Genomic DNA, 17,907 nt, shown 5'->3' with positions numbered 1-17,907 from the left:
GGTGCTGCCTGACAACTTTAATGGAGTCTGCACATTTATGAAAACCATAAGATTTTGTTATTAGTGCAATCAGTGGCATTTTTCTTGTGTTAAATGTATAGCTTTTCAAGTTTAAAGTATGCTTCATTTTGAGCTTCTCTTTGCTGCAAATGTTCTGACTTGTACCACTTGTGGCTGTACTCTTGACTAACCAGTCAGAATCAGGTTTAATATCACTGGCATATATCATGAAATTTGTTGTTTTGAGGCAGAAGTATGGTGCAATACATGAAAAAAAATCTCTAAATTACAATAAGAAATATATATTAAAACTTAAATAGTAGTGCAAATAGAAAGCAAAAATAAAGTGAGGTAGTGTTTATGGGTTGGCTCTCCATATTCTCCAAATTCTTATTTACAGAATTAGTCTAAGGGCAACCAATGAATATTGAACGTATTAAGTAGTCAGATTATCTTTAAAATATGTTTTTACGGTGCACACCTTCTTTGCATTGGTCTTAGTAACCATTGAACAAGAAAAGCAGATGTTGTTCCTTCTGTTGATTATTTTAATATATCTTCACTCCAAATACTAAGTAGAGTTAAAAGCCATGGCATTTTCAGCTGCGTGGCATTGCTATGAATATGTCGTAAAGGGGAATCTCAATGACAAAGGCTGGTTAAATTCTTATCTCCATATGAGGATTACTTAAACAATGGAGTTATTTTTCATTGATTCAACATTTTTTTAAAAAAACGACCTGTAATTAAAAGTAATTGCTGGGTGAATATTTATTTTACAGTCTCGTTCTCCTGGAGGAAACCGGACCCGTGATAGCTGTCGTTATGCAGAATTGGGCTGCAATTTCAAGGTAGGTCTCTTTATTTTAAAAAGCAATTGTAAACTATTTTCTAATTCTCCTTCATGAGATTTCAAAGTTGAAAGTAAATTTATCATCGAAGTATGTATATGCCTTCATGCACTACCTTGCAGGCATTTACAGGAAAATAAAGAAATACAGTAAAATCTATGAAGATCTATAAACAACAAAAAATTATAACAACCAATGTGCAAAAGAAGATAAATCAAGCAACTAAGAAAAAAATAAGTAATACTAAAAATACTGAGAACATGAGTTATAGGTTCATGTTCAGACTAAAGGTGAAAATGTTTTAGAATATGGAAAAAAATTGGTACTTCCTGTAACATTTCACATGCTGTGAAGACTACATTTTCAATGATGTTGGGTTTAAAATGGAGTGAACTTCTTTGTATTACAAAACACAATACACAAAATATTGGTTAACCAATAGAAGGCAGAGGGTTGGTACAAATGGATGTTTCTCCGGTTGGCAGTCATAGGTGAGGGGGTGCCGCAGGGGTCAGTTCTGGGCCCACAGCTGTTTACCATTTACATTGATGATTTGGAAGAGGGGACTGAGTGTAGCATAGCAAAATTTGCTGATGACACTAAACTGAGTAGAAAAGCAAATTGTACAGAGGATATGGAGAGTCTGCAGAGGGATATAGATAGATTAAGTGAGTGGGCCAAGGTCTGGCAGATGGAATACAACGTTGGTAAATGCGAAATCATCCACTTTGGAAGGAATAATAGAAGAGCAGATTATTATTTAAATGGTGAAAGATTGCAGCATGCTGTTGTGCGGCGGGACTTAAGAGTGCTTGTTCATGAATCGCAATAAGTTGGCTTGCAGGTACAACAGGCTATTAAGAAGACAAATGCAATGTTGGCCTTCATTGCTAGAGGGATTGAATTCAAGAGCAAGGAGGTCATGCTGCAACTATACAGGGTACTGGTGAGACTGCACCCGGAGTACTGTGTGCAGTTCTGGTCTCCATACTTGAAGGATATACTGGCTTTGGAGGCAGTGCAGAGGAGGTTCACCAGGTTGATTCCAGGGATGAAGGGGAGCGATTGAGTCACCTGGGACTATACTCTCTGGAGTTCAGAAGAATGAGAGGGGATCTTATAGAAACATACAAAATTTTGTAAGGGATAGATAAGATAGAAATAGGAAAGTTGTTTCATTGGTAGGGGAGACTAGAACTAGAGGACATTGCCTCAAGATTCAGGGGAGAAGATTTAGGACGGAGATGAGGAGAAACTGTTTTTCCCAGAGAGCGGTGAATCTGTGGAATTCTCTGCCCAGGGAAACAGCTGAGGCTTCCTCACTAAATATATTTAAGAAACAGTTAGATAGGTTTTTACATAGTAAGGGAATTAAGGGTGATGGGGAAAAGGCAGGTAGATGGAACTGAGTTTACAGACAGATCAATCATGATCTTATTGAATGATGGGGCAGGTTCGATGGGCCAGATGGCCTACTCCCTCTCCTATTTCTTATGTTCTTATGTTTGTTCTTAATCAAGATAATTGGCTGTTGAAATGAAATACATGATCTGAAAGTGAAAATGGACACGTCAGAGATTGATATCGTAGATTATCTTTTATAACCCTTGTAGGAAAATTTAACCTGCAGTGTTAAAATAATTTGTAGAATGTATGAATGACTTATTTCTTCATAGACTTTTTAAGAATCTGACATTTCTTTTTTGAATTCCCTGTGAATTTTAAAGCAGAACTATTAATAAAATGCCTGGTTTTTCTTCTATTTTATAACATTTCTGCAATGTAATAATAGGAAAAAAGAAGTAGTAGGGAAAAATATCTTTTAAAAATATCTTAAAAATATCTTACTACTTTGGCCTCCTGTAACCCCAAATAACTAGTTTATGAATCTTTTTGTTTGAATTCGCTACGATCTTCACAGTTTACCTACCTTTATAATATGGGGCTCATTTTTCTTTGGTATAATGTGCCTGGCTGCCTTACAGGAAGGATACAACTAATATTTTTAATGTCATTCTGCATCCAGCTATTGTATATAATGTAGAAATCTGTAACCTGCCTTACAAATATTGCAGCAATGGAACAGGTTGGCAGTGCTAATTCTCATGCTAACCTTGCTCCTTTGCCCGGTTAGTCACTCCGCCTCGTTTTGCAGTTATTGGGAGTTCACCATTTACACACCCCAGCAGTAAAACAATCGCTCACTTGGCTGATCAAAGCAATTTCTGCAGTTAGTGTGCTGTACTGGTTTATAACTCATTTAAAAAAATAAAGATTCTAAACACAGGCATTCCAAACAATTTCATTTATTTTCACTCACACCATTACATCAGTTTGTAGACAGCAGAATGGCCCCAAAAGACCAGAGGGACAGTTTGAAGGATCCTAAAATAATGGTTGGTTTAGTGGGAGCAGGTACATGGCACCCTACACAGGCAACAGCACTGGTGGAGAGGTATTATTCTTTTATATTCATCTGAGCATGTGGACCCTGGTCTGTGAGTTTAACTAAGGCATTTATTGTAGGATGCTAGAATCCCTGTTTAAAATGTTACAATTCTGCACATGAAACAATAACACAACACACTAAATGCTGCCTGGCCTGCTGCGTTCCACCAGCACTTCGTGAGTGTGTTGCTGGAATTTCCAGCATCTGCAGATTTCCTCGTGTTTGCCTGAAATAATAACTATGGTCTGGTCACAAGAATATCCCCCTAACCCCCCCCCCCCCCAGAATTTCCTGGCCCTTCTAGGCCAGGTGGAGACAGATTTAAACCCTCATTCTGGCTTTGCTAGAGAGGTATGGAGGTTGGAGTTGACGACTGGTGAATACTGTAACTTGAACATCCCCTGTCAGTGTGTCTGCCCTTGGGGGTTATTTAGTACACTGCTTTTAATGAACTGTTCCAAGTATGACATGAGGACTGCTCAATCAGTTATAACTTGAAAATTATTTTAAGTTTTACCCTATTCAATGTGCAGTTTTTAACTATATGTATTTATTAACAAAGGGTGGCAAAGAGCGTCTCAAGGATCACGAAAACAATTCAGCTGTCACACATCTTGCATTGTTACTTCAGTTTGTCGATACCATAAAAGCCAACTACCTGCAAAATTCCAGCGCTGCTGACGATGATGAAGACGCATCAGTAATTGCTGTCCCCTCAGTGGTTACCCAGCTGCAGCTCAGAGTCCAAGAAATTGAGAAGAATATGTTGTCTTTGTCATACAAAAGTTCGTTACTCACTTTACGCAGCCAGGTTGCTGTGGAATCAAATGGAGACTTGGAAACTGATCAATTTGAAGGAGCTTCTGGTTCTACTAACAGTTCAGACTGTCAGGCACCACCGTACTCTGGTCAAGTATTAGCCGGGTGCCAAAATAAAATTGATGCTCTTGAACGAAAAATCCAGACATTTGAAAATATTGTGACCGTTTTAAACAGAGAAGTCGAAAAGACTCATACTACAATGGTTGCATTTGAGAGACAAAACAAGATTGACCAAGATGCCATTAAAGCCTTGGAACACAAGGTAAAGTACTTTGTTAGGTATTTCCATGCTGTTTTCTACATGTCGTAGAAAGCACGTCATTTATTTGAAAATCTTAACACTTATTAATAGATGCAAAAGAGCTTTCCTCCCTCTTCGTTCTGTTAACCATCTAATTGTTTAAGTTTTAAGAGCTTTGTTCTAACTAGCTACTTGCAGATTAGTCAACATTTTTGAATTCTCTTCTTTAATATTAGATTTGTTTTATTTGTATCATTTTTGGATACTAAACTATATGATACTTGGAGTCATTGGTATCATTTTTCTTCAGTTAATCCTGTGCAGACAGAAAGTGTACAGTGTTTCAATAACCCACCAAGTGCTCAGTTTTTATTTGAGCACAATTAATGGGCTTCATGAAAGGATCTCCAATCAAAGTGCAGATCACAACTATTCAGGCTCTTATTATATCCTTAACAGTTCTACAGTCTTAAGTGGCTTTTAATAAAGAGCATGGCCAAAGATTTCGAGCATCCAATGTACTAAATAACTCAGAACACCCATGATGAGATTCCCATGGGTTTACTGAATCATAAATAAGTGACGAAACATATTCAGTTGCCGTAGTGCCAGCTGTTATTAACAAGATAAATTTATGGCCGATGATAAAGTAATGTGTGGATGCTGGAAAAATTATTGCAGACAGTACCTACCCTGCAAACTGCCTTTTCCAAAAACTTCCTTTTGGAAAGCACTCCAGAGCTATTGGAACAAAATCTTCATACCATCTTAAGTTTCTTTCCTCCCTCCTTAAGGCAGTTAATCTGATCAACCATTCTAGTTACCCTACCCCCACCCCTTCTATTGCTGCACTGCACAACAATGTAAACCACTTTTTATAGTGCTGTTTGCATTGTAGTTACATGCTAGTATTGATTTATGTACATGCCATATCCATACATTAACCTCTAACTTACATGATCATTGTTGAGTATTGTTTTTACCTGTTGCATGTCACATCAACATAGCACAGCAGATTCCTAATACGTGCAAATGTATATAGCACATAAAGTTGATCCTTGTCTTCAGCTTGTCATGCCCCTACTTGACATGAGCCCAGAGCAAGAGAATATCTCAGATTAATCAGAACTGATGGCTAATTCACTCAGTAACTAGTGATATAGATAAAATTCCAGTTGCTTATAATTTGTCTGACATTTTAAATGCATTTCTAGGTTTCTGAACAGCAGCACCTTTTGGCTTTGAAGGACATGGTTATCAATGAATTCCGTATGCAGCTGCTTGCTTTGGAGCAGATTTCTTATGATGGGATATTTATCTGGAAAATTACTGATATTGGGAGAAAAAGGCAGGAGGCCATTTCAGGGCGAACGACAAGTCTTTACTCCCCAGGTACTTTAAAAGTAAAATATCTGCTCTGTTTTTGAAGTAATACTATGACATTCTAAGCAATCTCTCCTCTCACTTTTAAGCAGATCTTTCAGTATCACAGAGCTGGGTATATAAATTCACCTTTCTTTAGCGTTGTTGTAGAAATACCTGCGCATTGGTGTTTCTATACCAGGCTGGTTGCATCATGGCCTGGTGTGGAAATAACAATGCCCAAAAACAGAAAAGCCAGCTTAAAAAGTGTTGGATCCAGCCCAGTCCATCACAGGAAAAGCCCTCCCCACTCTCTACAAGGAGCGCTGCCACAACAAAGCAGCATCCATCATTAAGGACCTCCACCAACCAGACTCTCTTCTCATTGCTGCCATCATGAAGGAGCTACAGGAGCCTTAGCTCCTACATCACCAGGTTCAGGAGCAATTATTAACCTTCTACCATTAGGCTGCTGAACCAGAGTGGATAACTTCATTGGGTTTTTTAAACCAATATTCCAACAACGTTTTTTGTACCACGAAGTCCAAAAAGGATTGTCTTACTCTAGACAGCTTCTTAGCAAAGATAAACAGAGCTTTTTTAACCAATATCCCAAAAACATTTTTGTACCATGAAGTCCAAAGCAGATCATTTTACTCCAGACAGCATTATAGCAAAGATAAACAGAACTTCCACCTCACCTCCTCTGATTTCTTAGTCATGCAAATGGTTAATTCCCCCTCCTTTGTTACTCAGCTCCAGATTATATTTGCTTTGTTTTGGCTGCTTTGTGTCAGTGATCAATCCCCCCCCCAAACTTGCACATCTCATTTATGTTCTGTACCATAAGCACCATGTACTTAGTATTTTTACTTGTGCTGCCTAATACGACGACCTAACAGTGATCCTAACATCTTGTTGCCCATTGACGGAGCCAAGTTGAATTACTCTACTTTTGAACAACATCGTTGGGCAGTGCATGCAACTTGCTGCCGACTGAGACAGAAACAAAATTCTAAACTTAGTCTTAGCAATTTTATAAATAATACAATAACCCCAATACAATACTTTAGTAACTTTTACGTCTTGTCATCTCACCAAATACAGCCTTGTTTTTTTAGCACTCCACTTTCCAGTGCAATTATTTTCTTCAGAGCACATGGGCATAGTTCTTACAGATCAGAGAATATAGGACAGCACAGGAACAGGCCCTTCGGCCCACAATGTTGTGCTGAACCCAGCTAAAAAGTAAGTCAAAAACTCCCAAAAATTAATCACTCCTACCTACACAATGTCCATATCCCTCCATCTTCTTCGTATTAATGTGCCTATATAACCATCTCTTAATAGACTCTAATGTATTTGCCTCTGCCACCATGCCAGGCAGTGCATTCCAGGCACCCACCACTCTCGGAGTAAAAAAAGAACACTTACCCTCACATCCTCTTTAAACCTGCCCCCCTCACCTTCAATGCATGCCTTCTGGTATTAGACATCTCTACCCTGGGAAAAAGATACTCCCTGTCCACTCTATCAATGCCTCTCATAACCTTATAAACCTCTATCAGATCTTCCCTTTGCCTCTGCCATTCCGGAGAAAACAACCCACGTTTGTCCAGCCTCTCGTGATAGATAGCACATGCCCTCTGAACCAGGAGAATAGGGCCAGATGACTTCTTAATATGCAAATAGTTAATTCCCCCTCTAATCTTCGCAAGAAAATCTAACGGATGATTTGAATATGTCCTTCCCCCGTTGAAGCTGCACGAGCCAGACTTGTAGTATCATTTGCTGTCTGTTATATTTGAATTGATCTCATTCACTACATTTGAGGTAATAGTCACTGCTTTGGTGCTTTGACATCTCCTGCTCGTTGTTTGTGACTGCTTTTTGCTTTTCAGTTTGTTTGATGTTATTTAATTCTAGTCATTTTTGGCGAGGTGCATTTGAAATCTCCTTTGCATTTTCACCAACATCAGGGGTTTCCTCATGCTGCATGTCTTGGCTTAGGCCCACAATGCTCGTCCATTGTTGAGGAGATTCAAACACCTGAAATCGCGTACCACCAGGGTTAAGGACGGAATGGCTCCCTAGTACAGTTTAATTAGTAAGGGGCCTGATGCTGTCACTCCCTGCATTTCTCTAGTCTGATCTTTCATTCCCACAGTTTCACTGTAGATGAAAATAGTTAGTAAAAATGGTTTGATTTCAAATATCTTTTTGAAAGGAGTACTTACAGTATCTGTGCACTTGTTGGTACATTGGGGATGACAGCTATGCACAGAAATAACTTGTACTTGCAGTATGACATTTATGAGGAATTTTGGTACAGCTAATCTTACAATTAATGTCCACAGAACAAATTCATGTGTTTCTGAAAAGCTGCTGAATCTTTCTTTGCAGGATTCTACACCAGCCGATACGGCTATAAAGTGCGAATGAGAATATACTTAAATGGAGATGGAGCTGGTCGTGGTACTCACATCTCCTTGTTCTTTGTTATCATGAAGGGAGAATATGATGCCTTGCTTCACTGGCCATTTAAGCAAAAGGTATGAAATAAATTCACACTGATTTCTAACATGCAAGACCAATATTCAATAGTCACCTGTGTCCCTTGGCAGTCACGGAGTATTTTGCATACCAATGACCTTTTTATCATTCAGATTTCTTCTTTGCAAACCGGTTTTTTTCCCTACTCTTCCAATACAGAGTATTTAATAAATAATACAATATTCTGTAGCCACAGAAATTGCTTTCCCATGATCTTGAGTACATTCCTACGGGCCAGAAGAATTGTCATCCACCATTGGCTTTGGAAAATGTTTTGATGAAGCTACCTTTTCCAAAGCTCATGACCCCCTTCCCAGCCCTTCAGGTCATTTGGAGATTTATTATCATTTGTCTGAATACACTGCAATCATACAATTGACTTTATTGTGATTTATTTTGGACAGATTTAGTTTAATGATGCAGTTGCAAGAGGGGTTATGGTTAGGGTCCATAGTGACTTGCCATTGATCAACCTGTTTACAAATTGGACATGATTATTCAAAGACTTTGCTTTCAAAGGAGCCATTTAGTAGCCATTAGATTTCTGAAGGGGTCCTAACCCTGTTGAGTGCATTTACTATTTACTTATTTTATTACTTAGAGATACAGCAGGATATCAGGCTCTTTCAGCCCAGGGGCTCCCGTGCCTGCCAATTACACCCGTGTGACCAATTAACCCATTAGCCCCGATGCCTTTGGAATGTGGAAGGAAGCCAGAGCACCTGGACAAACATGTGGTCATGGGGAGAACATACAAACTCCTTGGAGACCACAGCGGGAATTGAAACCAGGTTGCTGGCACTGTAATAGTATCACGCTAACAACTGTGCTACTGATTTTATCCGGTAATGTCCTCAAAATTAAGGCCAACCAATATCTGCAGCAATTGCCAGTTTTCAAATGACAATAAATTGTCACTCTTGCACTGAAGACTTCCTGAATGATAAACAGGCTGCTGTGAAACTGCTGCAGAGAGAAACTGAAAGCAGATTCCCCATGTCACTGGCCATTATTGTAGAAGGAATGGTCAAACAAAGGGCAACTTTATTGTGACTTTGGACGAATCTGTAGATTTGTTTCAGACTCCCAATGTTTCTTTTAACTGCACTATGTATTGGCAACTTGTTGAATATCTCAGTGGGCTGTTGGGTAAAGATGCTGAGTGTTAGACCATAAGACGTAGGTATGTTATGTAGGACTAGATGGTAATATCCCTTATTAGCACTCCTGAGACATGCTTCCTAGACTCTGCGGGGTAGCCAAGTGAGTGGTGGCATCTTCTGGGTTATCAAGTGGGCGCCCTCTTTCCTCGGTGTTTCGCTGATAGGCCTACAACACCTCCAGAGGGTTCAGCAGTGAATCCCGGCATTCCGGGCTTACCCCCTGGATGCCATTCACTCACTTGGGGGCCCAGATGGAATCCTTCCTCTTCATCCAGAGCCACTGACTACCCTTTTCAGAAGCTCTGGAGAGGTCTTTGACTGCTTGTCGGTGTGTCTTCCCACAACTGCCGGAGTAGCCTTGATGTTGATGTGGCTACAAATCCCCTGCAGCCTGCTTCGACCGGTCGCATCCTTGCTTTCCAGCCACCTTGCTGCACATCGGCTGCAAGCTCAGCGTACCTCAGCTTCTTGCGCTCGTGGGCTTCCTCCACTGCTTCCTCCCAGGGCACTGTAAGCTCGATGATGTAAATGAGATGGAGTGAGGCTGACCATAGCACAAGGTCCGGTCTGAGGTTGGTTTCCGCGATGTCCGTTAGGAAGCAGAGCCTCTGGCCTAAGTCTGCCACCATCTTCCAATCACGTGCCCCGCCTAGCCGCCTGGTGTCTGGTCTTGATGTGGCGAGTCTGGCTTTACCCTCGTCTTCCCGGACAGATGCTGTTAACGACCAGCGAGATGAAGGGGGAGGGAGAGCGTTGACGCTAGTCTGCTGACTTTCCAGCACTGCAGCAAGACACTGTAGCACCTGGTTGTGCTGCCAGGTGTATCGGCCTTGAGTGAGGCTGGTCTTGCAGCCTACCAGAACGTGTTTTTGTGTTGCTGAAGTCGGGCAGAGGGTGCATGTAGGGTCCTCTCCATATCACTGGCTGAGATTTAATATTTATGCAGAAAGTACAGTTAGGTTCTGCTTTTGACTCATGCAGCAACCCTGTTACAACCAAAATCTGTTCCACCTCCAAGTTTAGTCTTCAATCCTGTAAAATTAGAATTTGTTGTTTGTTGCTGATTTTTTTTTTAGAATGTATTAATAGTAGATTATTTTTATTGTACTCTTCCAAGGTCACGTTCATGCTATTGGACCAGAATGGCCGGGAACATTTAATTGATGCATTTCGTCCAGATGTTAATTCGTCCTCATTTCAACGCCCTGCGAGCGAGATGAACATTGCCAGTGGCTGCCCTTTGTTTTTTCCATTGGCCAAACTCGACTCTCCGAAACAGACCTATCTGAAACATGACGTCTTGTTCGTTAAATGCATTGTAGATGCTACAAATTAACGCAACAAGAGATGAAAAGCTGTAGAAGTTAATTGGTATTGCCTTGCATTATGCATTTCAAAAATGTCTCACTGATGTTTTGAGAAATTTTCTGTTTTGGGATGTTTTGAGTGGTACAGTACCAGGGTGGTTAGCACAAAGCTTTACGGATTCAATTACTGCCGCTGTCTGTAAGGAGTTATTACGTTCTCCCTGAGACCATGTGGGTTTCATCTGGGTGTTCCAGTTTCCTTTCACAGTCCAAAGATGTACCAGTTGGTAGATTAATTGGTCATTGTAAATCCTCCCATGATTAGGCTAGGGTTAAGTCAAGGGTTGCTAGGCAACACAGCTCGAAAGGCCTGAAGGGCCTATTCAGCACTGCATTCCAATTAATAAATAATGACACAGAACAATTTTTTATTTAAAAACAGGATTATCCCTGTTACTAATGAACTGTATAATCTATATAAGTCACTTTTTTATTGAGATTTGTAAATATATTTTTGAAAATGCAGAAATAACCTGATTGAATTTCAGGATCATACATGGTTGCTGTGTGGTATGAGTATTTTCAGTGGTGCTAGTTTTATTTCATAATGCAGGTTATTTTGTGTGCAAAAATGAGTATTGTGATTCAGAAGTGTTGATCAGGTAGATTGTCCTTAAGTACAGCCTGATATTTTCAGGCATCCCCTTTGTCAATGGAAGTTGTCTTTTCTATAATCAAATTTTGTTGACCATCTCTGATTACTGGTTTACAGTGGCCATGTTTGTTAAATGGTATGACCAAAGATAAATGTTGCACATATCATTTTGGGAATTAATATGAAAAAGGAATGTTCTTCTATTGCAAGTTTTAAAAAAAAATTAAGGTAGCTGTAAAATGAATGACGAATATAGATGTGTAATTGTATTTTTAATGAAACCTGCATTACTTCATTAATCTAGATATTATCAATGTCTTTATCCTTGTATTTTAATTTATTAGTTATTCCACCATCTTTACGGTATTTTTCAATGGTGCAATACTTGCATTTTTTTATTGGCTTTTATAAGTTTGAGTCTGCAATGCTTATTTTAATAGTGATAATGTTATTCAAACAAATTGCAAAAAAAATTGTGTCAATGAATTATATTAATTCCAAGAACACAAGAATTAGCATTTGCAAACTCTGTACCCCTTGGACTTGCTGTGTGCTTCAGAATGATCATAGCTAATCTTCCTTGAGACATGTCTCAGTTTTAGCCCCATAATCTATTTATTATGTTGTCTGAAATTCTGACACCTTTTTGAAAATAAACCAACTATACATTTACCACATAGGGTAGAGAATTTCAAAGGGCCTCAGAAAGACCTGCGAGGAGTTTGTACATTCTCCCTGTGACCTCCAGGTGCTCCAGTTTCCTCCCACAGTCCAAAGACATTACCGGTTGGTAGATTAATTGGTCATTGTAAATTGCCCCATGATGAGGCTAGGGTTAAATCCAGGGGTTGCTGGGTGGCATGGCTCAAAGGGCCAGAAAGGCCTATTCCACACTATATCTCAATAAATAAATAATACATTTTTTAAAATTGTCTTTTTCTCAATGTTCACACTGAGACCAAGATCCCAATTCTGAATTTAAAGCCAGGGTATACAGCTTCTTGGTACCTACCATGTCAAGCCCTGTTAGGACTTGTGTGCATTTGAATTGGGCAACCAGATTCATCTTCCAGACTGAATCAGAATCAGGGTTATTACCACTGACCTATATAGTGTGAAATTTGTTGTTTTGCAGCAGACTGCAGAATTGTGGGCCAAAGGGCCTGTACTGTGTTGTATTGTTCTATGTTCTATAGACAGGTATATGGAGGAATTTAAGGTGGGGGTTTTATGGGAGGCAGGGCTTAAGGGTCAGCACAACATTGTGGGCCGAAGAGCCTGTACTGTGCTGTATTGTTCTGTGTTTTAAAATATGGGCCCAGTCTCTGATATTGGGACTTCTTGTTCCATGAACTTTTACTGCAGCCTAGTTCAGACAATGATGCTTTTCATTAGGTAAGGAACAAAAACTGTAATAAACTTCCAGGTATTGTGCTAACTGAGAAGTACAGTATATGTGGTTGTACTATAGATAGAGCAGTTCCATATAACAATTAGTTAGTGTTGGCCTTTCCTCATATCCTTAATGTGACATGTTAAAGGGAAGAGAATATACAGGTACTACTGTCGATCACTTAACCCTTTGAGCCTGTCTCCACTCCTTGTTAAGATCATGGCTTACCCTGTACCATTGCTTGGTCTACACATTTTGCTCCCTATCCCTTCGTTTGAAAAAAAGTCATTAGAAGATTAAAAATAATTAAGTTGCCATTTGTGAGATTTTGAAAGCACTTTATGCTGTTAATCTTGAAAGCCTTAGCTCGAATTTTTATACTTGTAACCAAATCCTAACCTTTGTTAAAGACGTTGGGTCTACCAATATCTTGAAAACGTAAATCAAACAACCTCTCATATTTCTGTTGTTTGGTATATTCTCTTGTCATAGTGTAATCCTCACAGGCCAGTACCTTTGTGGTAGATCTATGTTGTACTCCCTCAGAGGTTAGTATGTTCTTCTTAAAGTGTGGTGCTCAAAGTTGCCATCTTTATTGTTTGGTAGTCAAATTGGAATGATGAATATTCGTAGTATAATCCTCGAAATGCAATATTCTGGGAGTTTTTTTAATTCCCGTTTTATTTTCATTCACGTGGAATCCACATTAAGGCCTCATATTTATTGCCCATCCCAGATTTCCCTTAAGATGGTGGTGAAATGTCTTATGAGAAAACAGTGAAGAATAAATTAAATTGCTGTCATCAGTAACCACACCAAAGCAAGATTGGACAGGGATTTGCTTCCCTAAAAGTCATCGGTTGAAGCAGGGTGATCAGCTGAGGTCTTAACAGATCAATCTAGAACCCCAAACAGCCACATTTTCCCTATTCGGATATCTAATCTTTATCCCTACAAACAAGATTTATAACTTTCCTTCATATTTAGGGGTTTCAGCTTTACCTATTAATATCTTTGAGGGACTTTGTGAAGTGCCTTTGTCAAACCCATATAAGTATTACCCTGCCTCATTCAAATTTGGGGTAGAAACCATTGTGTTCAGATTCAGGTTCAGATTCAGAATTATTTATCCCTAATCCTAACCTTACTGCATAGAAACATCCAGTGAAATGTGTTCACAACCAACACACCTAAGGATGTACTGGGGGCAGCCCGCAAGTCACTGCATATTCTGGTGCCAACATAGCATGCCCACTATGCTCGGGAGAATTAACACAGAACACAACAAGCAACAAAACATCAAAAGAAGCCCCTTTCCTCCCTCCCTCTCACACACACAATATTGCGGGAATTTTTAATTGCCCGATCCATTATTCTTTACTGTTTCGCTCACACTCGTTTTGGTGACTCCTCCTTCGCAGATTCGATGTTAAAGTTTCAGTGCTGCTGTCATTGTCTTCACTGTGAATGTTGATGCCACTGCAGCTGCTTTGTCCTGACTTTTACTTATAAGTTATCACTTTTAATCGCTGCTCATCACCCTCTTTCTAACTGCAACATTTATTCAATGTCTCTGCTCCATTGTTTTTAACCTGCTTAAAACTAATTTCTTCCATCCTGCTTTTTATATCATCACCACTGTTAATTTCCCATGTACTGTATTGACATTAGTGCTGAATGAGATGGAGAGAGTTCAGAATTTCATACCATGAAGCCACATTACAGCTGGTCATAAGAGCTGCTTTGTGCCAGTTAACAAAGCAATTTGCAGCGTTAAACGTTGACAATGTCCAGTGAGTACTTGAGGGATATGGATCAGAAATTTGGCAGTTTTAAGTCTCTATATACCTCCAAAGATTTATGTTAATTGGATTGTTTTTTAAAAACTCAAGTTTTAAGGATGAATTTTGAGACACTAATGAACTGGCAGCTCTTGGGGCTGGCTAGAATTTTGCAAAGAATGGCAAAATCAAGATCAAAGATCAAAATCAAAGCAATTTGATACAGGAAGGACACGGAGGGTGGGGGAGGCTTCTGCCTAGTGATCAAAATTTATCTCCATCAGTATGCGCTTTAAATGATCTGCAACAGCTGGGCTTGGCAGAGTAGTGAAAAGCAGCTAGAGAGGAAGGGCTAATATTTCCCTAAAATCTGCTCATTCTCAACCCATAATTCAATTTGAATTGCATCTTTCCGTTTGTTTTTGTCCTGGCTGCCGCTACCTCCACGAGGTGCAGGACGGGCAATGTACTGAATCAAGATGCGTAGTTTACATATGAACATAAAGACAGAATAAGCCACTCAACTTCACCATCCTCTTCCACTGTGGCTGTGCTCCATCTGTCACTCTGGCAATGTGTCTAAGCACTCAGGATGTTCCAAGCCTTGCATTTCTGTGTATATAGCACTGCAGTGATTTATCACGGTGGGTTACCTGTCTTTACTATCACTGCATATGTAGTTTCTATAAAACTAACCACCTTGGGATTCAGTATAGCAAACAGCGGTAACAATACTAGCTTGGATTCTTTTCATTGGAATAATGCCAGTTGTTCATTCATTCATTACATGCCACTTCATATGACGAGGGCAATCATGGTCTTTCCATGACCGTGATTGTTCTTGGCAAATTTTTTCTGCAGAAGTAGTTTGCCATTGTTGCCTTCTGGGGATTAAGAGGGCGCCACGGTAGCGTAATGGTTAGCACAACGCCTTACAGTACTGGTGACATGGGTTCAATTCCACTTGTAAGTTCTCCTCGTGAGCGGGTGGCTTTCCTCTGGGCGCTCTAGTTTCCTCCCACAGCTCGAAGACATACCGGTTGGTAGGTCATTGTAAGTTGTCTGGCAGCGCAGCTCAAAGGGCTGGAAGGGCCTATTCTGCGCTGTATGTAAATAAGTACAAGACAAGTGACCACAGCCATTGTCAAGACCCTTCAGAGATGGTCTGCCTGGAGTCAGTGGTTGCATAACCAGGACTTGTGATCTGCACCAACTGCTCGTACAGCCGTCCACATGGCCCTGCTGAGGGCCTAAGATGGTGCTACACCTGGCTCAAGGTGATGTGCAGGCTAGCGGAGGGAAGGAGTGCCTTACGCCTCCTTTGGTGGAGACGTTATCTCCACCCTGCCGCCCAAATGCCAGTTGTACCCTTTGATTTTGATTTTGCAAGATGTAGAAGGCAAAGTTGGCAGAAATGACTTGCAGAAGAAGCCAGAGGACATCACCAAGAAATGTAAAGAACATTACAAGACACTAGACATGGGATGTTATGTAGTAGCTTCTATACACACATTGTTTCTCAGCTTTGTGTATCAATGTTGTTCCTCGCACAGCTGTAACGTATTTGCGTATGACATCTGTCATAAATTGGAAAGATGTTTAATTTCACGAGAGATATTTACATAGAATGAAACTTGGTGCACCGGTGTTTGAGATTAGTTCAACCATTTGTTGAATCGGGGATCTGTAACAATTTAAGTTTGACCAGTTTTGGGGGGGGCTCAGAACTTCAATAATCTGGCATCCAACTGTTTTGGAAAACCTGTGGGTTGAGTGTGCGAGCAGAACCAGGAATGGGGTCTGTAGCACCAGGGGTCAGAAACATTGGTAAAATTGCAATTGGAGTAAAGGTCTAGAGTGCTAGTATGTTTCCTGCCTCTTGCTGGGTTCACTGGAAAATGTATTTCATTACTGTGTAATGTATTTAAAAAAAAATGAAATCAAGTGAAATATTGACATACTTGGAGTAACATGCAACGGATCAGAAAACCTGCTACTCCAGAGCCACCAAAGTTTCAAGGGTTCGGAATTATTGTGCTTTGGTGGGCTGCAGGCCCATGTCCTGGGTAGTGCCTCACTTTCAGTCTCTTGCGCCCATTGCTGAGGCTCTAAAATACGCTCTGCAAAGCTGGCAGAAGAACAAAAGGACAATTTCGAAACTATTTGTAATTTCCTGAGTTGCTAAATGACCCTGATTTGTTTTCCTAAACAAATGTTACTTTGCCTCGTGTATTATTGTGAAAGAGGTGGCAAAGGTTTAGTTTACTTGTCTTAATGGATTTCACAGTTTTGATCATTGTGTGTCCTAATTATCCAAAAAATCAATTTTAAAAACGTTTGTCAAACATTATAACAGTAGTAGAATAAAGCATATGTGTAATAAACTGTATCTATGCACAGCAGGATGTTTAAAGTACATTGTGAATAAATATTTCAGCGCTGAATTATGTCTTCGGAGTCATGATTTTATTTCAGCAACTTATTTATGCAGCATTTTAAATGTAAAAAGATCTTCCAGATTGTTTCATGGGTGCATATCCAATGGCATTGAGGGAGCAGATCCAGTACAAGAGCAGCCCTAATTGTATTAAAAACAGGCGGAACTTTTTCAGGCACGCATGAAGGAAGGAGAGGTTCACTAAAATAAACTTTGACCCCTAGAGAATGAGACTGGGGAATTAATTAAGGCAAATGGAAAAATAGCAAAGATTCTCAATTGGTCTTTGTAATGATTAATCACAAGGCTATATGAAGGGAAGAATTTAAAGCAATTTTTATAATGAGAAAAAAAAGTACTAGGCAAGCCAATAAAATTTGATGAGTTTCCAAGACCTGATGGCCTGCATCCAAGGGGCTCAAAGTAAGTGGTTGCAGAGATAGTGGCTGTGTGGATTGTATTCTATCAACAATTTCTGGTTTCTGGTGAGGACCCAGTGGATTGGGAAACCACAAATGTGTTGTAAGAAAGGCAGAAAACAGAAATTGTAGACCAGTTAGCCTAACATCTGCAAATGAGATGTTAGTCTACTTTTAAAGGAATAATAGGCCAGTCAGGAAGAGTTAGCATTTTTGAAAGGGTAATCCTATTTGACAAATTTACTGGAGCTCTTGGAGGATACAACAAACTGTGGATGAAGAGAGAGCAGCAGATGTAGTGTATGAATCCGATCTCTCAAAGGTGCCACATAAAATATTATTACATAAAAATTAACAGGGTTGGGGATAAAATGCTGACATGAGTAGGGCAGTAGCTGACTAACATAACACTGTAAGACACAGGAGCAGAATTAGGCCATTCAGCCCATTGAGTCTGCTCCACCATTCCAGTAT

General features: G+C 39.8%; 1 protein-coding gene across 2 annotated transcripts in view; it reads left to right on the top strand.

Annotated features, from left to right (window-relative positions):
* The window catches only part of traf1 (TNF receptor-associated factor 1), a 55,927-nt gene extending 38,906 nt beyond the window's left edge, over positions 1 to 17,021 (top strand). For both annotated transcript variants that reach the window (XM_073052667.1, XM_073052666.1), the window contains exons 7-11: positions 783 to 851; positions 3,863 to 4,384; positions 5,578 to 5,755; positions 8,129 to 8,277; positions 10,559 to 17,021. In XM_073052667.1, coding sequence (XP_072908768.1) covers positions 783 to 851; positions 3,863 to 4,384; positions 5,578 to 5,755; positions 8,129 to 8,277; positions 10,559 to 10,777 — 1,137 coding nt within the window. In that variant the 3' untranslated portion in view covers positions 10,778 to 17,021. The remainder of the gene's footprint in view (positions 1 to 782; positions 852 to 3,862; positions 4,385 to 5,577; positions 5,756 to 8,128; positions 8,278 to 10,558) is intronic.
* Positions 17,022 to 17,907: the final 886 nt, after the last annotated feature.

Source organism: Hemitrygon akajei, chromosome 7, assembly GCF_048418815.1.
Source record: "Hemitrygon akajei chromosome 7, sHemAka1.3, whole genome shotgun sequence".
Lineage (NCBI taxonomy): Eukaryota > Metazoa > Chordata > Chondrichthyes > Myliobatiformes > Dasyatidae > Hemitrygon > Hemitrygon akajei.
This window is presented reverse-complemented; position numbering and strand designations above follow the sequence as displayed.